This window comes from Schistocerca nitens, chromosome 4 (assembly GCF_023898315.1).
Source record: "Schistocerca nitens isolate TAMUIC-IGC-003100 chromosome 4, iqSchNite1.1, whole genome shotgun sequence".
Lineage (NCBI taxonomy): Eukaryota > Metazoa > Arthropoda > Insecta > Orthoptera > Acrididae > Schistocerca > Schistocerca nitens.
Genome location: NC_064617.1, coordinates 377,171,172 through 377,188,002, shown reverse-complemented (window position 1 = coordinate 377,188,002; position 16,831 = coordinate 377,171,172). Strand labels below are relative to the sequence as shown.

General features: G+C 37.5%; 1 protein-coding gene across 2 annotated transcripts in view; it reads left to right on the top strand.

Annotated features, from left to right (window-relative positions):
* Positions 1-16,831, top strand: part of LOC126252805 (venom carboxylesterase-6-like) — a 152,161-nt gene that overhangs the window by 128,359 nt on the left and 6,971 nt on the right. For both annotated transcript variants that reach the window (XM_049953742.1, XM_049953741.1), the window contains exons 8-9: positions 6,545-6,695; positions 6,783-6,903. In XM_049953742.1, the coding sequence (XP_049809699.1) occupies positions 6,545-6,695; positions 6,783-6,903 (272 nt within the window). The remainder of the gene's footprint in view (positions 1-6,544; positions 6,696-6,782; positions 6,904-16,831) is intronic.

Here is a 16,831-nt window from a genome sequence, read left to right as displayed (position 1 = left end):
ATCGACACCAAACCAGCACAAACATTAGTTCAGATATACATGCTGTATGGAAATGAATGGAAGAAAGAGTTATTGGAGAATATGGTAGTAAGAGTGGGGGAGAAGAAAGATGAATTGAATTTTGCAGTTAATTTCAGTTAGTAATAGTGAAAGCACCGTTCACAAAGTAGGGAGGTTCATGTGGAAAACACTTGGAGATACAGGAAGATTCCAGCTGGATTACATCATCATCAAAGGTTCTGAAATTAGATATTGGACTGTAAAGTGTACCCAGCAACAGATACACACTCTGATCACAAATTAGTATCAATGAAGAGTGGGCTGAAGTTTGAGACACTCGTGTTGAAGAAATGAAAAATTCCAGTTAGCAAGAAAGTCACTTCTTGTAAGTATCTAGCTAGTTTAAATTTGTTCATTGCATTTATAATGGTTGTCATTGTGCTGGGATTTTATTTGAAGTTAAGTAATTAGTAAGCTGATAATGAACTATGCATTCTAAAGCCCAAGATAATGCTGTTAAAATCCAAATGGGCTTACAGTTGCAGGATTATTTGGTAGATCCCTTTTGAAGTAATGATTCTAAAAGTCCGTGATCCCAGGCTGTTGGTAAGGTACTGGAGCTCAGAGTAGTCAAAGACACAAGTAATTTTGGGCAATGGATTAACAATGAATTTGATAATTTGCTCTGTAGTACTGTGTCTTAAGACAGCTGAACGAATCTTGCAGTTGATTTCCTTACTTTATTAAATATTGTACACTGTAGGAACTTCTTTTCCCGTTTGTGTGAAACAGAGCCCTTAAGGGAATTGGTGGTTAGCATCCTTATGCATTAGACAAGTAAGGATGTTGGCATGGGATAATACTTACTCAGATCCTCAATAGGAACTAGACATTCGGCTGTAGATTTGGTTTGGCATATTCCTAAACCCCATAGCTTTTTTCCACAGGACAGCAGACCTGTGAAAGTCCTCAGCTAACAAGTGAGAATACCGGAGTTTTGAATTTCTCACAGACTCAGTTGTATAGTTACTTGTAGGTGTGACAGTTGTCGAAGGTTGAGTGCTATTTATATTTCCTTTGTGCTGCATTTCTGGTAGTCGTAAGGTGCTCTGTAAGCCTTGTTATATAAAATATTGAGTCCCTCAGTGAAATTAAACTCTTAATAATTTACGCTGATGTTATTTCCTGCCATTACCTGAAAAGAAATCTTATATGTCTCAGATGCAAATTCAGACTTACTCGTATCTTTAAAATATCTAAAAGTTAACACTTTCAGTTTGTTCTTTAGAACACTGCAACATATATCTCGTGGATATTAAATCATGAGCAAACACTCCAGATGGAGGAATCTGATACAAAATACTCTTGAGATTTGGTTGCAGATATAGTGACTTTTAATGTAAACACCCTACTATGTCACTGCATTGAATGTGTCTTTAGAGTCCCCTTTCCCTCTTTTTATAGCTTTTAAAATGTTTGCAGTTTTTGATAAATACACAAGATTTTGAAGATGCTGGAGGAACATGCAAACGATTTGATTTACATTGTGTGTGTGTGTGTGTGTGTGTGTGTGTGTGTGTCTGCTTTAAGTGTTTCATAGTTGCCATACTGTGATGTAGTAGTTTAAGGTAAGGCTTGTAGGGAGCTCTTTCCTTTTGTAGAGTCAGGAGATTTTTCATGGTGCGTACATTGCATTGAACTTCTGACATCAATTTTTTGAGTTGAGCACATCTGAATTGGTCTCATTCAGAATAATCAGAAAGGAAAAAGTTGCAGCCATTCCAGCAGTGAAGAACGTAAGAATATGTAACTCAAATTAATTCAAAAATTTTCATTGACTGCAAATTCTTTGAAATCAGCTGTATTAGGTGTAGATGTACTGTCTGTTAGTAACGTGAAAATTTGTGCCAGATCAAGACTCGGTCCTGGATTTACTACTTATCACGAGGGGTCACCTCAACCACTTCAGCTATTATGCATGCTCCCCAGACTGACCCAAACCTGCATGTCACATTGTTTACATCCTTATGCCATAGCCCAATATGTTGTTGTTGTTGTTGTTGTTGTTGTTGTGTGGTGGTCTTCAGTCCTGAGACTGGTTTGATACAGCTCTCCATGCTCCCCTATCCTGTGCAAGCTTTTCCATCTCCCAGTACTTACTGCAACCCACATCCTTCTGAATCTGTTTTAGTGTATTCATCTCTTGGTCTCCCTCTACGATTTTTACCCTCTACGCTGCCCTCCAATGCTAAATTTGTGAGCCCTTGATGCCTCAGAACATGTCCTACTAACCGGTCCCTTCTTTTTGTCAAGTTGTGCCACATACTCCTCTTCTCCTCAATTCTACTCAATGCTTCATCATTAGTTATGTGATCTACCCATCTAATCTTCAGCATTCTTCTGTAGCACCTCATTTCGAAAGCTTCTATTCTCTTCTTGTCCAAACTATTTATCGTCCTTGTTTCACTTCCATACATGGCTACACTCCATACAAATTCTTTCAGAAACGACTTCCTAACACTTAAATCTATAATTGATGTTAACAAATTTCTCTTCGTCAGAAACGCTTTCCTTGCCATTGCCAGTCTACATTTTATATCCTCTCTACTTCGACCATCATCAGTTATTTTGCTCCCCAAATAGCAAAAATCCTTTACTACTTTGTGTCTCATTTCCTAATCTAATTCCCTCGGCATCACCCGACTTAATTCGACTACATTCCATTATCCTCGTTTTGCTTTTGTTGATGTTCATCTTATATCCTCCTTTCAAGACATTGTCCATTCCGTTCAACTGCTCTTCCAAGTCCTTTGCTGTCTCTGATAGAATTACAATGTCATCGGCGAACCTCAAAGTTTTTATTTCTTCTCCATGGATTTTAATAGCTACTCCGAATTTTTCTTTTGTTTCCTTTATTGTTTGCTCAATATACAGATTGAATAATATCGGGGAGAGGCTACAACCCTGTCTCACTCCCTTCCCAACCACTGCTTTCCTTTCATACCCCTCGACTCTTACAACTGCCATCTGGTTTCTGTACAAATTGTAAATTGCTCTCTATATTTTACCCCTGCCACCTTGAGAATTTGAAAGAGAGTATTCCAGTCAACATTGTCAAAAGCTTTCTGTAAGTCTACAAATGCTAGAAACGTAGGTTTGCCTTTCCTTAATCTTTCTTCTAAGTTAAGTCGCAAGGTCAGTATTGCCTCACGTGTTCCAACATTTCTGCGGAATCCAAACTGATCTTCCCCGAGGTCGGCTTCTATCAGTTTTTCCATTTGTCTGTAAAGAATTCCCGTTAGTATTTTGCAGCTGTGACTTATTAAACTGATAGTTTGGTAATTTTCATATCTGTCAACACCTGCTTTCTTTGGTATTGGAATTATTATATTCTTCTTGAAGTCTGAGGGTATTTCGCCTGTCTCATACATCTTGCTCACCAGATGGTAGAGTTTTGTCAGGACTGGCTCTCCCAAGGCTGTTAGTAGTTCTAATGGAATGTTGTCTACTCCTGGGCCCTTGTTTCGACTCAGGTCTTTCAGTGCTCTGTCTAACTCTTCACGCAGTATTGTATCTTCCATTTCATCTTCATCTACATCCTCTTCCATTTCCATAATATTGTCCTCAAGTACATTGCCCTTGTATAGACCCTCTATAGACTCCTTCCACCTTTCTGCTTTCCCTTCTTTGCTTAGAACTGGGTTTCCATCTGAGCTCTTGATATTCGTACAAGTGGTTCTCTTTTCTCCAAACGTCTCTCTAATTTTCCTGTAGGCAATATCTATCTTACTCCTAGTGAGATAAGCCTCTACATCCTTACATTTGTCCTCTAGCCATCCCTGCTTAGCCATTTTGCACTTCCTGTCGATCTCATTTTTGAGACATCTGTATTCCTTTTTGCCTGCTTCATTTACTGCATTTTTATATTTTCTCCTTTCGTCAATTAAGTTCAATATTTCTTCTGTTACCCAAGGAGTTCTACTAGCCCTCGTCTTTTTACCTACTTGATCCTCTGCTGCCTTCACTACTTCATACCTCAGAGCTACCCATTCTTCTTCTACTGTATTTCTTTCCCCCATTCCTGCCAATTGTTCCCTCCTGCTCTCCCTGAAACCAATATACTCATCACTTAATACTCACCAACATCAACATCATTAATTGGGTTCCTGAACCAGGGGACTGAGACTACAGTTAATTGAGACCAGTAATGACATATTTTTGGAATTCTGGTAAATGTATAAATATTGTCTTGTTGCCTTGAAGGTTACTATTTAACTCAGTCATATAAACACCATCAACAGACAACTGAAGAGTTGGTATAGAAATTCAAGACTACTATGCTGCATTGTTTGTACAGATTCACAAATACCCTAGTTGTATCTTAAGGACCTTCCTGAACAAACTTGAAACAATTGTAGTTTCTAATTACACACACACACACACACCCTAGTGTAACAATAAGTATAAAACTAAATTTTTGGTAAAAAGCTTATAATCTGGGCAGTCCCATGGCTTTAATTTTAGCAAATTCTACAGAAGAGATCGTACAGCATACATTCCAACTTCTTTATGTAGTTTACTTTATTTTATTGTAATATGGGTCCACAGTTTCTATATATATATTTTAAATATCATATTTGCTTTTAGCTGTTACTGTTTTTGTTTTATTTGGGCAATTTTGGCACATGTGCCGCTTTTGAAGTGTAAGGTTTTGACAAAAAAATCTTAAGCTTCAAAATGGCACAAATTCCAAAACTGCAATAGTAAAATAAAAACAGTAAAGTGAAAAGCAAATGCGACACCATTACAAAAACTTTCATTTATGATTTTCTCAACAAGAATGTTGCAAAGCTCCTGCACAGCAACATGTATTTTTACTTCTCTTGTTAGAGTATAAGCTATTATTGCAACTGTTGCTGATGGGTCTTAAGGCATATAATTGGTGTATTTACACAACTGTTGAAAGACCATCAATTGTAGTTATATAGTGAACCTAATTTGGAAGATAAATATAGTACATTCTTACAGAGTTTAAATAAATTTTTTAATAGCTCTTTTCGCGAAGGCTTACCAAAAGATGCCAGGGACTCTCTCTGGCCATGTGTGTGTTAGTTGTGTTTGCATGTGTGTGCGTGCGCATGTGTGTATGTTGTCTACTTTTGGCAAAGGCCTTGTTGGACGAAAGCTAACTTTCCAACAGTCTTTTTGTTGTGCCTTTGTGCGACTCAGCATCTCCACCATATGGTGAGCAAGAACTATCCTTTTCATATACTGACAAGCAGCCAGAGCTGAATACACAAGACATCTGAATGTCTTATAGACAAAGTCAGGAACTCTATCGAGGCTTACAGCAAAATGAAAACACATCTATGATAGCTTACCATTGGAAACATAAGATATCATATTCAGTCTTATTGATCTATTGAACCTTAGGTGCTATTAATATTATGGAAATGATTTTGAAGCTACACTGTGTGAAGCTGAATGCTTTTCAATCAGTGAAGCTGTTTTGCGATCAGAATCTTAACCACTTGTCAGCAAGGCACATGGGGACATATTTACAGACTTTCAGATCATCTTTCTGCTTCTGATAAGTCCCATCAACTATTAGGCTATCCACATATGCTTTCTGAACTGACTCAAATTCATATTCTCACTCTGTTGTTCCCTCCTAATCCCTGAACTCTTTTCAGAACTGCTGTTTCCTAGAATCCTTAATTTATTCTTTGATACCAGTAGCTATGTGGCTTTTTCTCTATAAGAACATGATGGACATGTAAGCTGTTACAAACAGTTGTACTTGTTCACCAACAAAAAACTGATATTCGCTAATTCTCCTTAAGAATTCAAAGAAACATATAGTGTGAGAATGAACCCATTATGGACTAGATATTACATCTTGATCTTCCTCCCTTACCTTTTTATTTTACTTTATTTTTTTATTTTTTAATTTCAAAATGAGTGATTATTAAAAGCATTTCAGTGCTAATGGTGTGAATACATTTGAAAATTTTTGTACATACAGTTTTCATCTTAAAACTGAAACATTGGTCATTTCTTGACCAAAATGTTCACTCCATTTTCTGTGCTAGCTCATGACACCATTACTAACACATGAACATTCTATGAATTATTTTTAATACCAGCTTATTCTGAGGAAACTTTTTTCTACTATAATTAGTTTCCCCTCAATGCTGTCAAGTCTTGGAGTGAGAGCACACATTTCTGCATTTCTTTTACCATTCAATGCATATAGTCTTTCCTTACACCCAAAATACAGAAATATATGCACATGAGAAGTGTTAACATTGCTTTTTAATACTTAGTTCCACCTGACTGTAAATTAAAAAAAATGGAGATTTTGATATTAATATAGAGCACAACTGATAATTGCTTCAAGATTGTCACCTCAAAAAAAAAATTTATTTTCTAGTATTTTAATTTTAACACTTATTTTAAATATGAGAATTAATGTGTGGTCAGTAATCATTGCTATCGATTGAACCTTGTATTATGGAAAGATATGCTTTTCTGATCCTAACAGATGTACACTGATGGATTATTTCTGTGGAATGTGGATGAAACAGTGAGACTCCACTCACTCATTAATTCTGAACCAATCTACTACTATGTTTTCTCATATAGAGGAACCAGAAGCTTTTGTGGCCACCCAGGAAAAGATTCACTAGATTTTGGTAAGTACTCTTTAGAAAGTGCAGATGGCTTGTTTCATTTTCTATTGTAGTGGCTGACTATGCAGTCATGTATGTTTGTTTCTGCAGGTGCTTGTCATGGTGATGAGCTTCAATATATATTCTCAATGGATGACAGATACAGAAATGAGAATGACAATAAAATGGTGGATATAATTACAAATCTGTGGACTGATTTTGCTTCTTTTGGGTAAGCAAAACAAAGAGGCTACAACTTGCTAATCTGCTATTTTAATTATTAGTTGTGTAATGTACATTATTTCTGTTTCTTTTACTTTAAATTGTTGTTAAACAAATAAATCTTAATTTTCATACATCTTGTAATCATTTTATAGTAAAAGAAACAAGTCAGAAATGTTGAATAAAATGTCAATGAAATAAATGAACAGATAATGAGAAGCAGCAGTATTGTGTTGTTAATATATTTACTGTGAATATTCAACTATATTTACTCAGGAAGACTTACAGGTAAGTCACATGTTGCTTAAGTTATCAGTTGATTGTTCATGAACTCTTCCACTGAGTGGTAACACCCCTACATTAGTTTACTGACTAGCACCATTTTCACAGTGGAGTTAGCTTTGTGTTAAGAATGTTCTTTCCTTTTGGTTTGAAGCCTAGTTTCATGTGCGTATATTGGGAAATGGAGCATTTAATCCTAATTAGTAAGTAGGAAGAATAAATTTGTCTTTATTTCTTGTACCATGTGAATGATAAGTGATTGCTCTTGGGGCCGGCCGGTGTGGCCGTGCGGTTCTAGGCGCTTCAGTCTGGAACCGCGTGACCGCTATGGTCGCAGGTTCGAATCCTGCCTCGGGCATGGATGCGTGTGATGTCCTTAGGTTAGTTAGGTTTAAGTAGTTCTAAGTTCTAGGGGACTGATGACCATAGATGTTAAGTCCCATAGTGCTCAGAGCCATTTGAACCATTTTTGATTGCTCTTCTTCAGTAATTCTGATTTGTTTTGTAAAAAGCTTGACTTCATAGATAACTTCAGAGACAGCATTATGTTTTTAAACACATGGTGGTGTGATTCCATTGAAAGTGTAGCACAAATGTGCCTAGTGATTCCTTTTTGGATAATATTTAACTACAGAACTTACGTTTTAGGTACTTAACAAATGTATTACACTTCAAATTCATACCTCCATTTAATCTTAGATGTTGAACAGAATCCAGTTGCATTTGGTGTTAATTTTTTGTTTATTCTTATTTGATAGCATTTTCACTAATTGGTTCGTAACTCTCAGTGTGTGTGCTTTTAAGATTTTTGGAGTGAAACTATTAAACAAGAACTATGTTGCTTGGCTGTTGATGGAGCTACTGATGCAGTCAAGAATTTTTACCTGTACTCGATTTTTAATGGGTCTTGCTGCTGCTGTTGTTGTTGTTGTTTCAGTAAAAGGACATTCCATAAAAGGCTTCATGCAACAAAAATACTTCCATTTTTATTTGATCTCAACATTATTCTCAATTTCAGATAAGCTTTTCTTGCTGTTGTCATCCTGCATTTTATATCCCCTTCAACTTCTGTCATCATCACTTACCGTAAATACACGAATAATCGACACATACTTTTTCCTGAATTTAAAGATGATAAACTGGAGTATTCAGATAATTGTAATAAGGATGTTACTGCTCTGTCTCCAATAGTAGCATTGTTGCAGCCTCAGTCGGTGAAATGTCAATAGTACATTAGAAACGAAGAGTTAACCACATGTTAACTTATTAATTACCGCTACAATTTCTCATTATTGCTTGTACACAACTAAAAAAAACAAACCTTAGTCATTGCTGAGGCAAGAGTACATTGGAAACCATGCTGTGTGAAGAAAGTATGATGTGAGCAACGGCTGTATTCGCACCTGGCGAAAAAACCAAACGTGGCTTCAGGAAATGAATTGTAATAGCCTGGCATTTAGCGGTCAAAAAGCAAAGCATCTGGACCTCAAAAAAAGGCTCTGTGAATATGTGGATGAGAAGTGACAATATGGATGTGCAGCAACTAGTGAAATGTGCCATGTAAAAGAACTAGTCATCACCAGTTTCATAACAAGCTGGGGCTGGCTATCAAGGTTTTTCAGTCAAAATGGATTAAGCTTCCAGAGGAAAACTACCACCGCTCAATGGGTTCCAGGTGATTAAGAGGACAAAGTAGTGAATTTTCATTGCTATGTGATATATTTTCATTGTAAATATTCCTGTACATTATCGTAAATTGGTAACACAGATCAAATGCCAGTCTATTTTCAGATGGCACTCAACAACTTCGAGAACAGGAAAGAGCACTCCTGCGTCATGATGTGCACTGGCGGCAGTGAGAAGCCAAGGTGTACTGTGATGATGTGTGTAACTGGTGATGGACCAATGCTACCTCTTTACGTGATATTTAAAAAGAATAATATTCTGAAAATATCAGCTTAGTGAGAGTGAATCCAACAGAGTGGATGGACAGTGACCTTATGGTTGACTGAGTGGCACATGTTCATCAGTGTCACCATGGTGCATTACTGAATTTACGTAACATTTTGGTCCCGGACAGCTTCCGCGGACATACAACTGAGGAAGTGCGAGAGAAGTTGCAAAAAGGGAAAATTGGCTTAGTCGTCATCCCTGGAGGCCTAACATCTGACCTGCAACCTTTAGATGTGTGTATAAATCAGCCATCCAGAGCTGTACCTCAAAAGCGATGTACGCAGTGTGTGGCCGATGGAAACGCCAAGTTCACACTGATGGAAAAATCCAGTTGCTGTATTTGTCCCAGATTTGTGAGTGAGTGAAATGTGCATGGGACCCCGTACTGCTACCACTAGTGGAAAAATCCTTCAAAAAAATGTGGTATCACAAATTCACCAGTTGGAAATGAAGATGACGGTCTGTTGGAAGAAGGTGATGACAAAGATTCTTCTGCTAGTGGTGGTGATGAAAGCCATGATGAAAAGAATCAATGAGGTGGAATAATTTTTGTAACTAAACCACAAATTGAAGTCAGTATTTCTTTTTCCTTCCTCCCTTAAAATTAGGATCCATGGGTTATTTGAGGGGTATGGATCATTCACATATATATTGTATTTTGCTGCCCAAATATCAAACTACACCTGCTCCTTTCAGTACCTCATTTCCTCATCTAATGCCCTCAGCATCATCCAGTTCAATTAGACTGCACTCCACTATCTGTGTTTTACTTTTGTTGATGTTCCTATTATAATGAATTCCCATCTTCTTCCAATTATTAGTTTTGCTCTACACAAATATCCAAAGCCTTTTTATGATTTTAGAAGGAATTGCATTTGCCAGAATTTGTAGTGTACTGCTCCAGGTGTGTTGAATGTCCAGATAACTTAGGTGGCTGCAGCTATGTAACATCAACAACAATACCAATTACTGACGAGTGAAACATGACCATTTTCAAAATACAAATGAAATAAGAGATCACAGTGCATGACAGTTTAAACCATTGTTGGGTGGGGGTGCATCAATCCTGGTCTGTACAGCTCCACACACATCATTTATAAGCTGCAATGTACAGTTATCTCAATTAATTTGTACCTCAGAAATAGGTTTTGCCTGTAGTTGGTATTGTCAGTGATGTTTCCCAGCTGCATTCCTGTAAGTTATTTAAAGAATCATGTTAGCTGCTCAAAAATTCTGTGGATGTACCCTTGACCAAATCTTTTCAAAAACAATGTCATAAGGAAATCACTTTATGGTAGTGTATGTTAATTGAAGAGTAAGATATCGCACAGCCACTTTAAGAAAGAAAGTTCAAAGTTTTCATTAATTTAGAGATAGGGGTTTTAGCATAAGTTTGTGTTACAACTTTGGACCCAAAGTGTTAACTCAATAGTCCTAGAATCATACTATAAAAACAATGACAGTTGCTATTTGTATTACCTTAGAACATTCCCCACCAGAATACAAATAAAGATACACAGGTAACCATATTGAAATCAAAACCCAGTTGAAGGTATTGTAAATACTTGAGTTTTCTAAATTTTCATAAATCTTTCAGTGCATCTTGGTATATTTTTGCTTCACGATAAATATGCCAAGATGTACTTTATGTAAACAATAGTGTATTAAGACTATGTGAAACCCATCACACCTAGCAAAGATGTAAACCGTTCTTTATTTAGTGGTTCTGGAAATTCTTTTATGGTCCTTATTCTCTCTGGCTCTGAATGGATATGCTGTAAAAATTTAAACTTTTCCAATTTACTAATGGTAATCCTTTCAGCTCTGAATCAGTGCAATAATACTTTGTGCAAGTTGTATTGCTGTTCCCAAGAATTTTGTACAGTGAATATGGTATCTACTTACATTATAAACTTCTTAATAAAATCAGGCCTCAATGTTAAGCTGGATACCAATATGAACACTTGACACCAAAATATTGGAACTGAAGAGTAATACTTTAAATTGGTGTGATTGGCCTTTGAACAGAAAGATTCTATGTACCTTTTTTTCTGGTGTTAAGGGTACTAGCCAATAGCTAGTGCTTAAATCACACTTACGGGGCCAACAAATTTAGCTGATAATTATTTTAGACCTGTTGGATGGTTCCGTTGTATCTCAGTTATTTGATTGAATATACAGGCATTGACAACTACTGATACTCCTCTGTTAATCTTTATTTATTGAAAGCATAGCAACATTACAAGCATTACAAGGCTCACCCTGTTTTGTTTTGAGATACAGTACATTTGGTCTAAGCGTCTACAGCTTTTTACCTTAAGAAATTGGAAACGAACTAAAACTCCCAAGGAATGGCAGCAAGCAAAAAAGGAGCAAACAGTTATTTTCCTCTGAAAATAACATATTGTTTTTATTTCTTGTCATTGTTTATTACATATAATTGATCAAATATAAATTTTTGGAATGAGCAGCAAATTAAAGTGAAACAGTTTAAGAGAGGGCAAAGTCAACATCATGAAAACCTCTCTGAATTATTTTAGAACCCTATAGATAGCACTACCCACAGCCTTCAAACATGTCATAATTTCTGTAATAGTGCCTGCCATTCATAACCTGCAAAGAACACACAAAATACAATTGGATCCAGAAATATTGCAAATGAGGATACTAAAATACAGTGAACTGCTTGTAAAATATTACTTGTTGAGATTTTATTCGATTCTGCCACACTTATTAAAAGGTGTTTCTTGACTCAGATTGCCTTTCACACAGAATACCTCTGATGTTTCACAAACTGTAGGAAATGAGTTTGTGTGGTATAGTATGTGGTGTGGTACAGCTTGTTTCTGTAAGATGGCCCACTGTCGGTGGTATGATTTCTTAAAAATGCCAGTCTCCCAGCTATAGAGATCTTTCTAAAGGATGCTGTTATATATCATGCATGACAGTTGTGTGGTTACACTGTTATCCGCTAGGAGGTGACTAACTGTATCGGAGACTTGTCTCCCACAATAGAAGTTGCAGTGAACACTGTAAAAGTATGAGTAATTTAGTTGACAAATTCATTGAAGTATATAAGAATGTTCTGGCTTATTCTCCTCTCTCTCTCTCTCTCTCTCTCTCTCTCTCTCTCTCTCTCTGTGTGTGTGTGTGTGTAACTGGTTGAATATATTTGGCATGTTACTAGCTCAATGATTTGTTTTAAAAACCTGACTTGAGTGTGATGTTGAACTATGTAGTTTGTTGTGACTGTAGGCTTTCCCGGCATAAACTATTGATGAAGATTTCTTGGGTCTCCAGCCGGGTGATAATGTTGATATCTCGCGACGTTTTGGGAAGTGTCATACTACCCATCTTCTGGCGAAGATGGGTAGTATGACACTTCCCGAAACGTCGCGAGATATCAACGCTACCACCTGGCTGGAGAACCGAGAAACCTTCATCTATGTAAGTTTGTTAGTTCACTTTGTGTTAATATACACTGCCACCCCCCCCCCCCCCCCCCCAATTCAGTATCAACTTACAAGAAGTTTATCTACTTCGATGCATACATGTAGTAAATAATCACATGAAATAAAAAATAGAAATTATTTTGTTAATACAGCAAATTATTATTATTATTATGGATCAGTTTTAATCTTTAGCTGTCTCTTAATTTTTCTTGGTTCTATTAGATTTCTTTTTTTTTTTTTTTTGTTTGTAAGGTAAAGTGACTATAAGAGGTGGTGTGAGTGTGGAAAAAAAATCAATATCTCCTCATTCGACTGAGGTCACAGCTTTCAAATTAGTCCTATGTGGAAAAATTCTTTCCAGTACTGGGACTCTAACATGAGACTCTGGGTGTCAGTCAGGCATGCTAAATGCCCAGATCTGGAGTTGTACTGTTATTGCAGTCTTCAATCCAAAGACTGCTTTGATGTAGGTCTTGATGCTAGTCTATCCTGTTCAAGTCTCTTCTTTTGTATCTAACTACTGCAACTTGCATCCAATTTACCCTGCTTATGATACTCAATCTTTGGTCCCCCTCTACAATTTTTACTACTAACACTACCCTTCATTGCCAAATCGACAATTCCTTGAGATCTCAGGATTTGGGGATTTGTCCAATCAACAGATACCTTCTGTCAGTCAGGTTGTGCCATAAATTTATTTTCTCCTCAATTTCATTCAGTACTTCCCCATTAGTTATTCAGTCTGCCCATCTTATCTTCAGCATTGTTCCAGAATACCACATTTCAAAAGCTTTTATTCTCTTCTTGTCTAAACTGTTTATCGTCCAAATATCACTTCTGTACTTGGTTACACTCAGTACAAATATCTTCAAAAAAGACTTCCTAACATTTATTTGTATTCAGTGTTAACAAACATGTGTTTGTCAAAAATGCCTTCCTTGCTAATGCCAGTCTATATTATATTATCTACATTTGGCCATAATCAGCTATTTTGCTGCCCAAACACAAAAACTTATTTACTGTTCCGAATTTCTCGTTTCCTAATCTGATCCCCTCAGCATTGCCTGATTTAATGACACTACATTCCATTACCCTTGTTTTGCTTTATTTGATGTTCACCTAGTGATGTCTTCCATAGACACTATCCATTCCATTCATTTGAAGTCCTCTGCTGTCTCTGACACAATTACAATACCATTGGCAAGCCTCAAGGTTTGTGTTTGTTCTTCCTCAACTTCAATCCCCTTTCAAATTTTCTGCTTGGTTTCCTTCACTGCTTGCTCAGTGTGCAGAAAAAATAACAATGGGGAGAGGCTACAACTCTGTCTCACATCCTTCTCAACTACTGCTTCCCTTTCACTTCTTTAGACTTATGTAATTGCTGTCTGTTTCTGGACAAGTTGTAGATAACCTACCGCTGTCTGTATTTCATACCTGCTATCTTCTGAATTTCAAACATATTCCAATCAGTGTTGTCAAGTTTTCTATAAGTCTACAGTTGCTATAAACATAGATGTGTCTTTCTTTCATTTGCTTTCTAAGGTAAATTGTAGGGTCAGTATTGCATCAGTTGTGCCTACATTTGTCCAGAATCCAAACAGATTGTGCTTGAGGTTGGTCCATGCCAGTTTCCTATTCCTCCGAAGATCATCCATTTCCTATAAATGGAGAAAAACAACTTTGATAAAGGGTAACATTTTGTGACCTGGCATGTGGAAATGAGAAGCTTAGATATGGTGAAACTGGTCACCTATGCATGTGTTACTTTTGTTTGCATTTATGGAGAATGCTTGCAAGGTGATTAAACCTTGATGTAGCTGTAAGTTGTTGGACATCTATGCCTCATTGCAGCACATGAAGTTAAGAGGATTGACCACTCTTTCCAGTACTACAGGCAGCAATTGTGGCAGATCTGACAACAGAGCAAAAGTTTTTCAGAGCGCACTGTTCTGTTGTCATTGTTGAACATGGAGCTCTGCAGCTGATGTGTATTTGTTCCCATGTTGCCCCAGTGACGTCATCAGTTATGACTGTGGTGGGAACAGGATCATAGCGACGGGTCTGTAGATCTATGGGAACATGTTGTTTCATTAGATGAACAATGTTTCTTGTTATCTTAGTCAATGATCATGACTGGATATGCCATCATCCAGGTGAAGAGCTGCTTGAAACATGCACCACACCACAGATACAGGCCAATGTTGGCAGTATTATACTAATGGGGGCATTCATCTGAGCTTCCATGGAATCTGTGGTAGTAATCAAAGACACTGTGACAGTTGAACATTATTTGTGACCACCAGCATCCTTTCATGCTTGATGTCTTCCCAGGTGATGATATCATTGTCCAAGGGCAGAATTGTGCTACAGTGGTTTGAAGAGCATGATAATGAACTGAAATTGGTGTCTTAGACAACAGGATCACCTGATATGTGCAGTGCAGAATCATTGCTGTATTGTGTTTCAAAGATGTACCAACATGCTGTTCAGCAGATGGCCATAAAGTTGCAGCTTGGCAGTGTATATTTTGCACACTGGGTGGAATAGTGTTCCATATCTGGCTTTCCCAAGGATTTAAATAATTCTGAAGAAATGTTGTCTACTTTGGGGCCTTGTTTTGACTTTAGTCTTTCAGTGCATTGTAAGATTCTTGCAGTATCATATCACCCACCTCATCTTTGTCTACTCCCTCTTTCCTTTTTATAACACTGTCTTAAAATTCATTTCCCTTGCCTAGTTCTTTTATTTATTCTATCCACCTTCCAGCTTTACCTTCTTCGCTTAGTTTTGGCTCCCATCTGGTCTCTGAATTTCAAACTGCTATTGCTACCCTTTTTTCAAAATGTATCATTAACTTCCCTATATAGAAAGAGTGTCTTTCCCCAACTCATGTTGTTCGTTGGTGTAGTCTTCAGTAAAAAGACTGATTTGATGCAGCTCTCCATCCATCTCTATCATGTGCAAGCAGTAACTATTGCAACCTAGATCCTTCTGAATCTGCTTACTGCATTCATCTCTTGGTCTCCCTCTATGATTTTTACCACCAACACTTGCCACCAATACCAAATTGGTGATCCCTTAATGTCTCACAGGGGAAATTTTTACAGTGGAAGAAATTTTTACAGTGGAAGAAGGCAACAAAAGAAATGCACCAACAAAATTTTAGCTGCTAAGAGGCACTGCACGTATTTTGTAAAAGATGTTGAAGTTTCAAATTTTTTCCATGCATAGAACAGCTTATAACAGCGTTTTTTATAGCCCTGCCCACGTAGCAAGCGACTCGGTGAATCACTCGTGCAGCGCTGCATAGCGGAAACATCGGGAGTTCAGACACCAATTTTAAGCACCTGTAGTGTGGTTTACAATGGAGCGAATGGAAGCGAACATGTAAGAGTGAGCATTTGCAGAAAATTCACTACCATTCGCTTGTATATGGGTTGAATAGTTTATACTATAGGGAACTGAAGAGAACATGAGGTAGTGAACATGAATACTATGTTATTGGTTTTTAGTTTATGGAGCTAATATTCGGCATGCAGGATACAACTCTCTCTTGTTAGAGCCACAGTGCAAAACTTTGTTTTTCAATGAGGATTATTTTGCATCGTGAGTGCACAGTTCTTGACGGAGTACATAAAATGGCGCAGGGAAGGCAGAATTTAAGTGTCTCAATTTGTATGGAAGCGTGACATGCCTGGAGGTCGTGCGCTTCACACGGAATTTCATCTCCATCTCTCCGTAGAACTGGTCCAAAATTTTCCTTCTATGTCGGCTGCCATTTTTCCCTGGCATCTCATTACAATTGACAGGAAATTTATAAACTGAACACTAATTACAGATGTCAAGTATCATCTCAAGAGGTGACACAGCTAGCGTTTCCACTACACATGTAAGGTCTGATGGCCATATTCTTTTTTAACAATGGTGGCTTAGTGGCAAAGCACCCGCGTCGTGATCCAGAGAGCACGGGATCAAATCCCGTCCAGACCACAACTTTTTCACTATGATTTTTAACCGAGCATTCACTTCCCACAGATGTTGGAGTGGCCGTAAGAGACATGTGGTTCAGATGCCTTGTTAAACTGCAGGTCTCCATTTTCCGATTAGGTAACTGGGGAAGGTTAGGGACATGTAAGTAGCTGCAGTGGCTTTCAGTTGAAAGACCTGCAAGACGCCTATCGGGTAAACCAGACTGAATTCTCTTTTGATCTTGTTTGTTAGCTTGTTTGCTCCAGTGAAAACCTGGCTTAA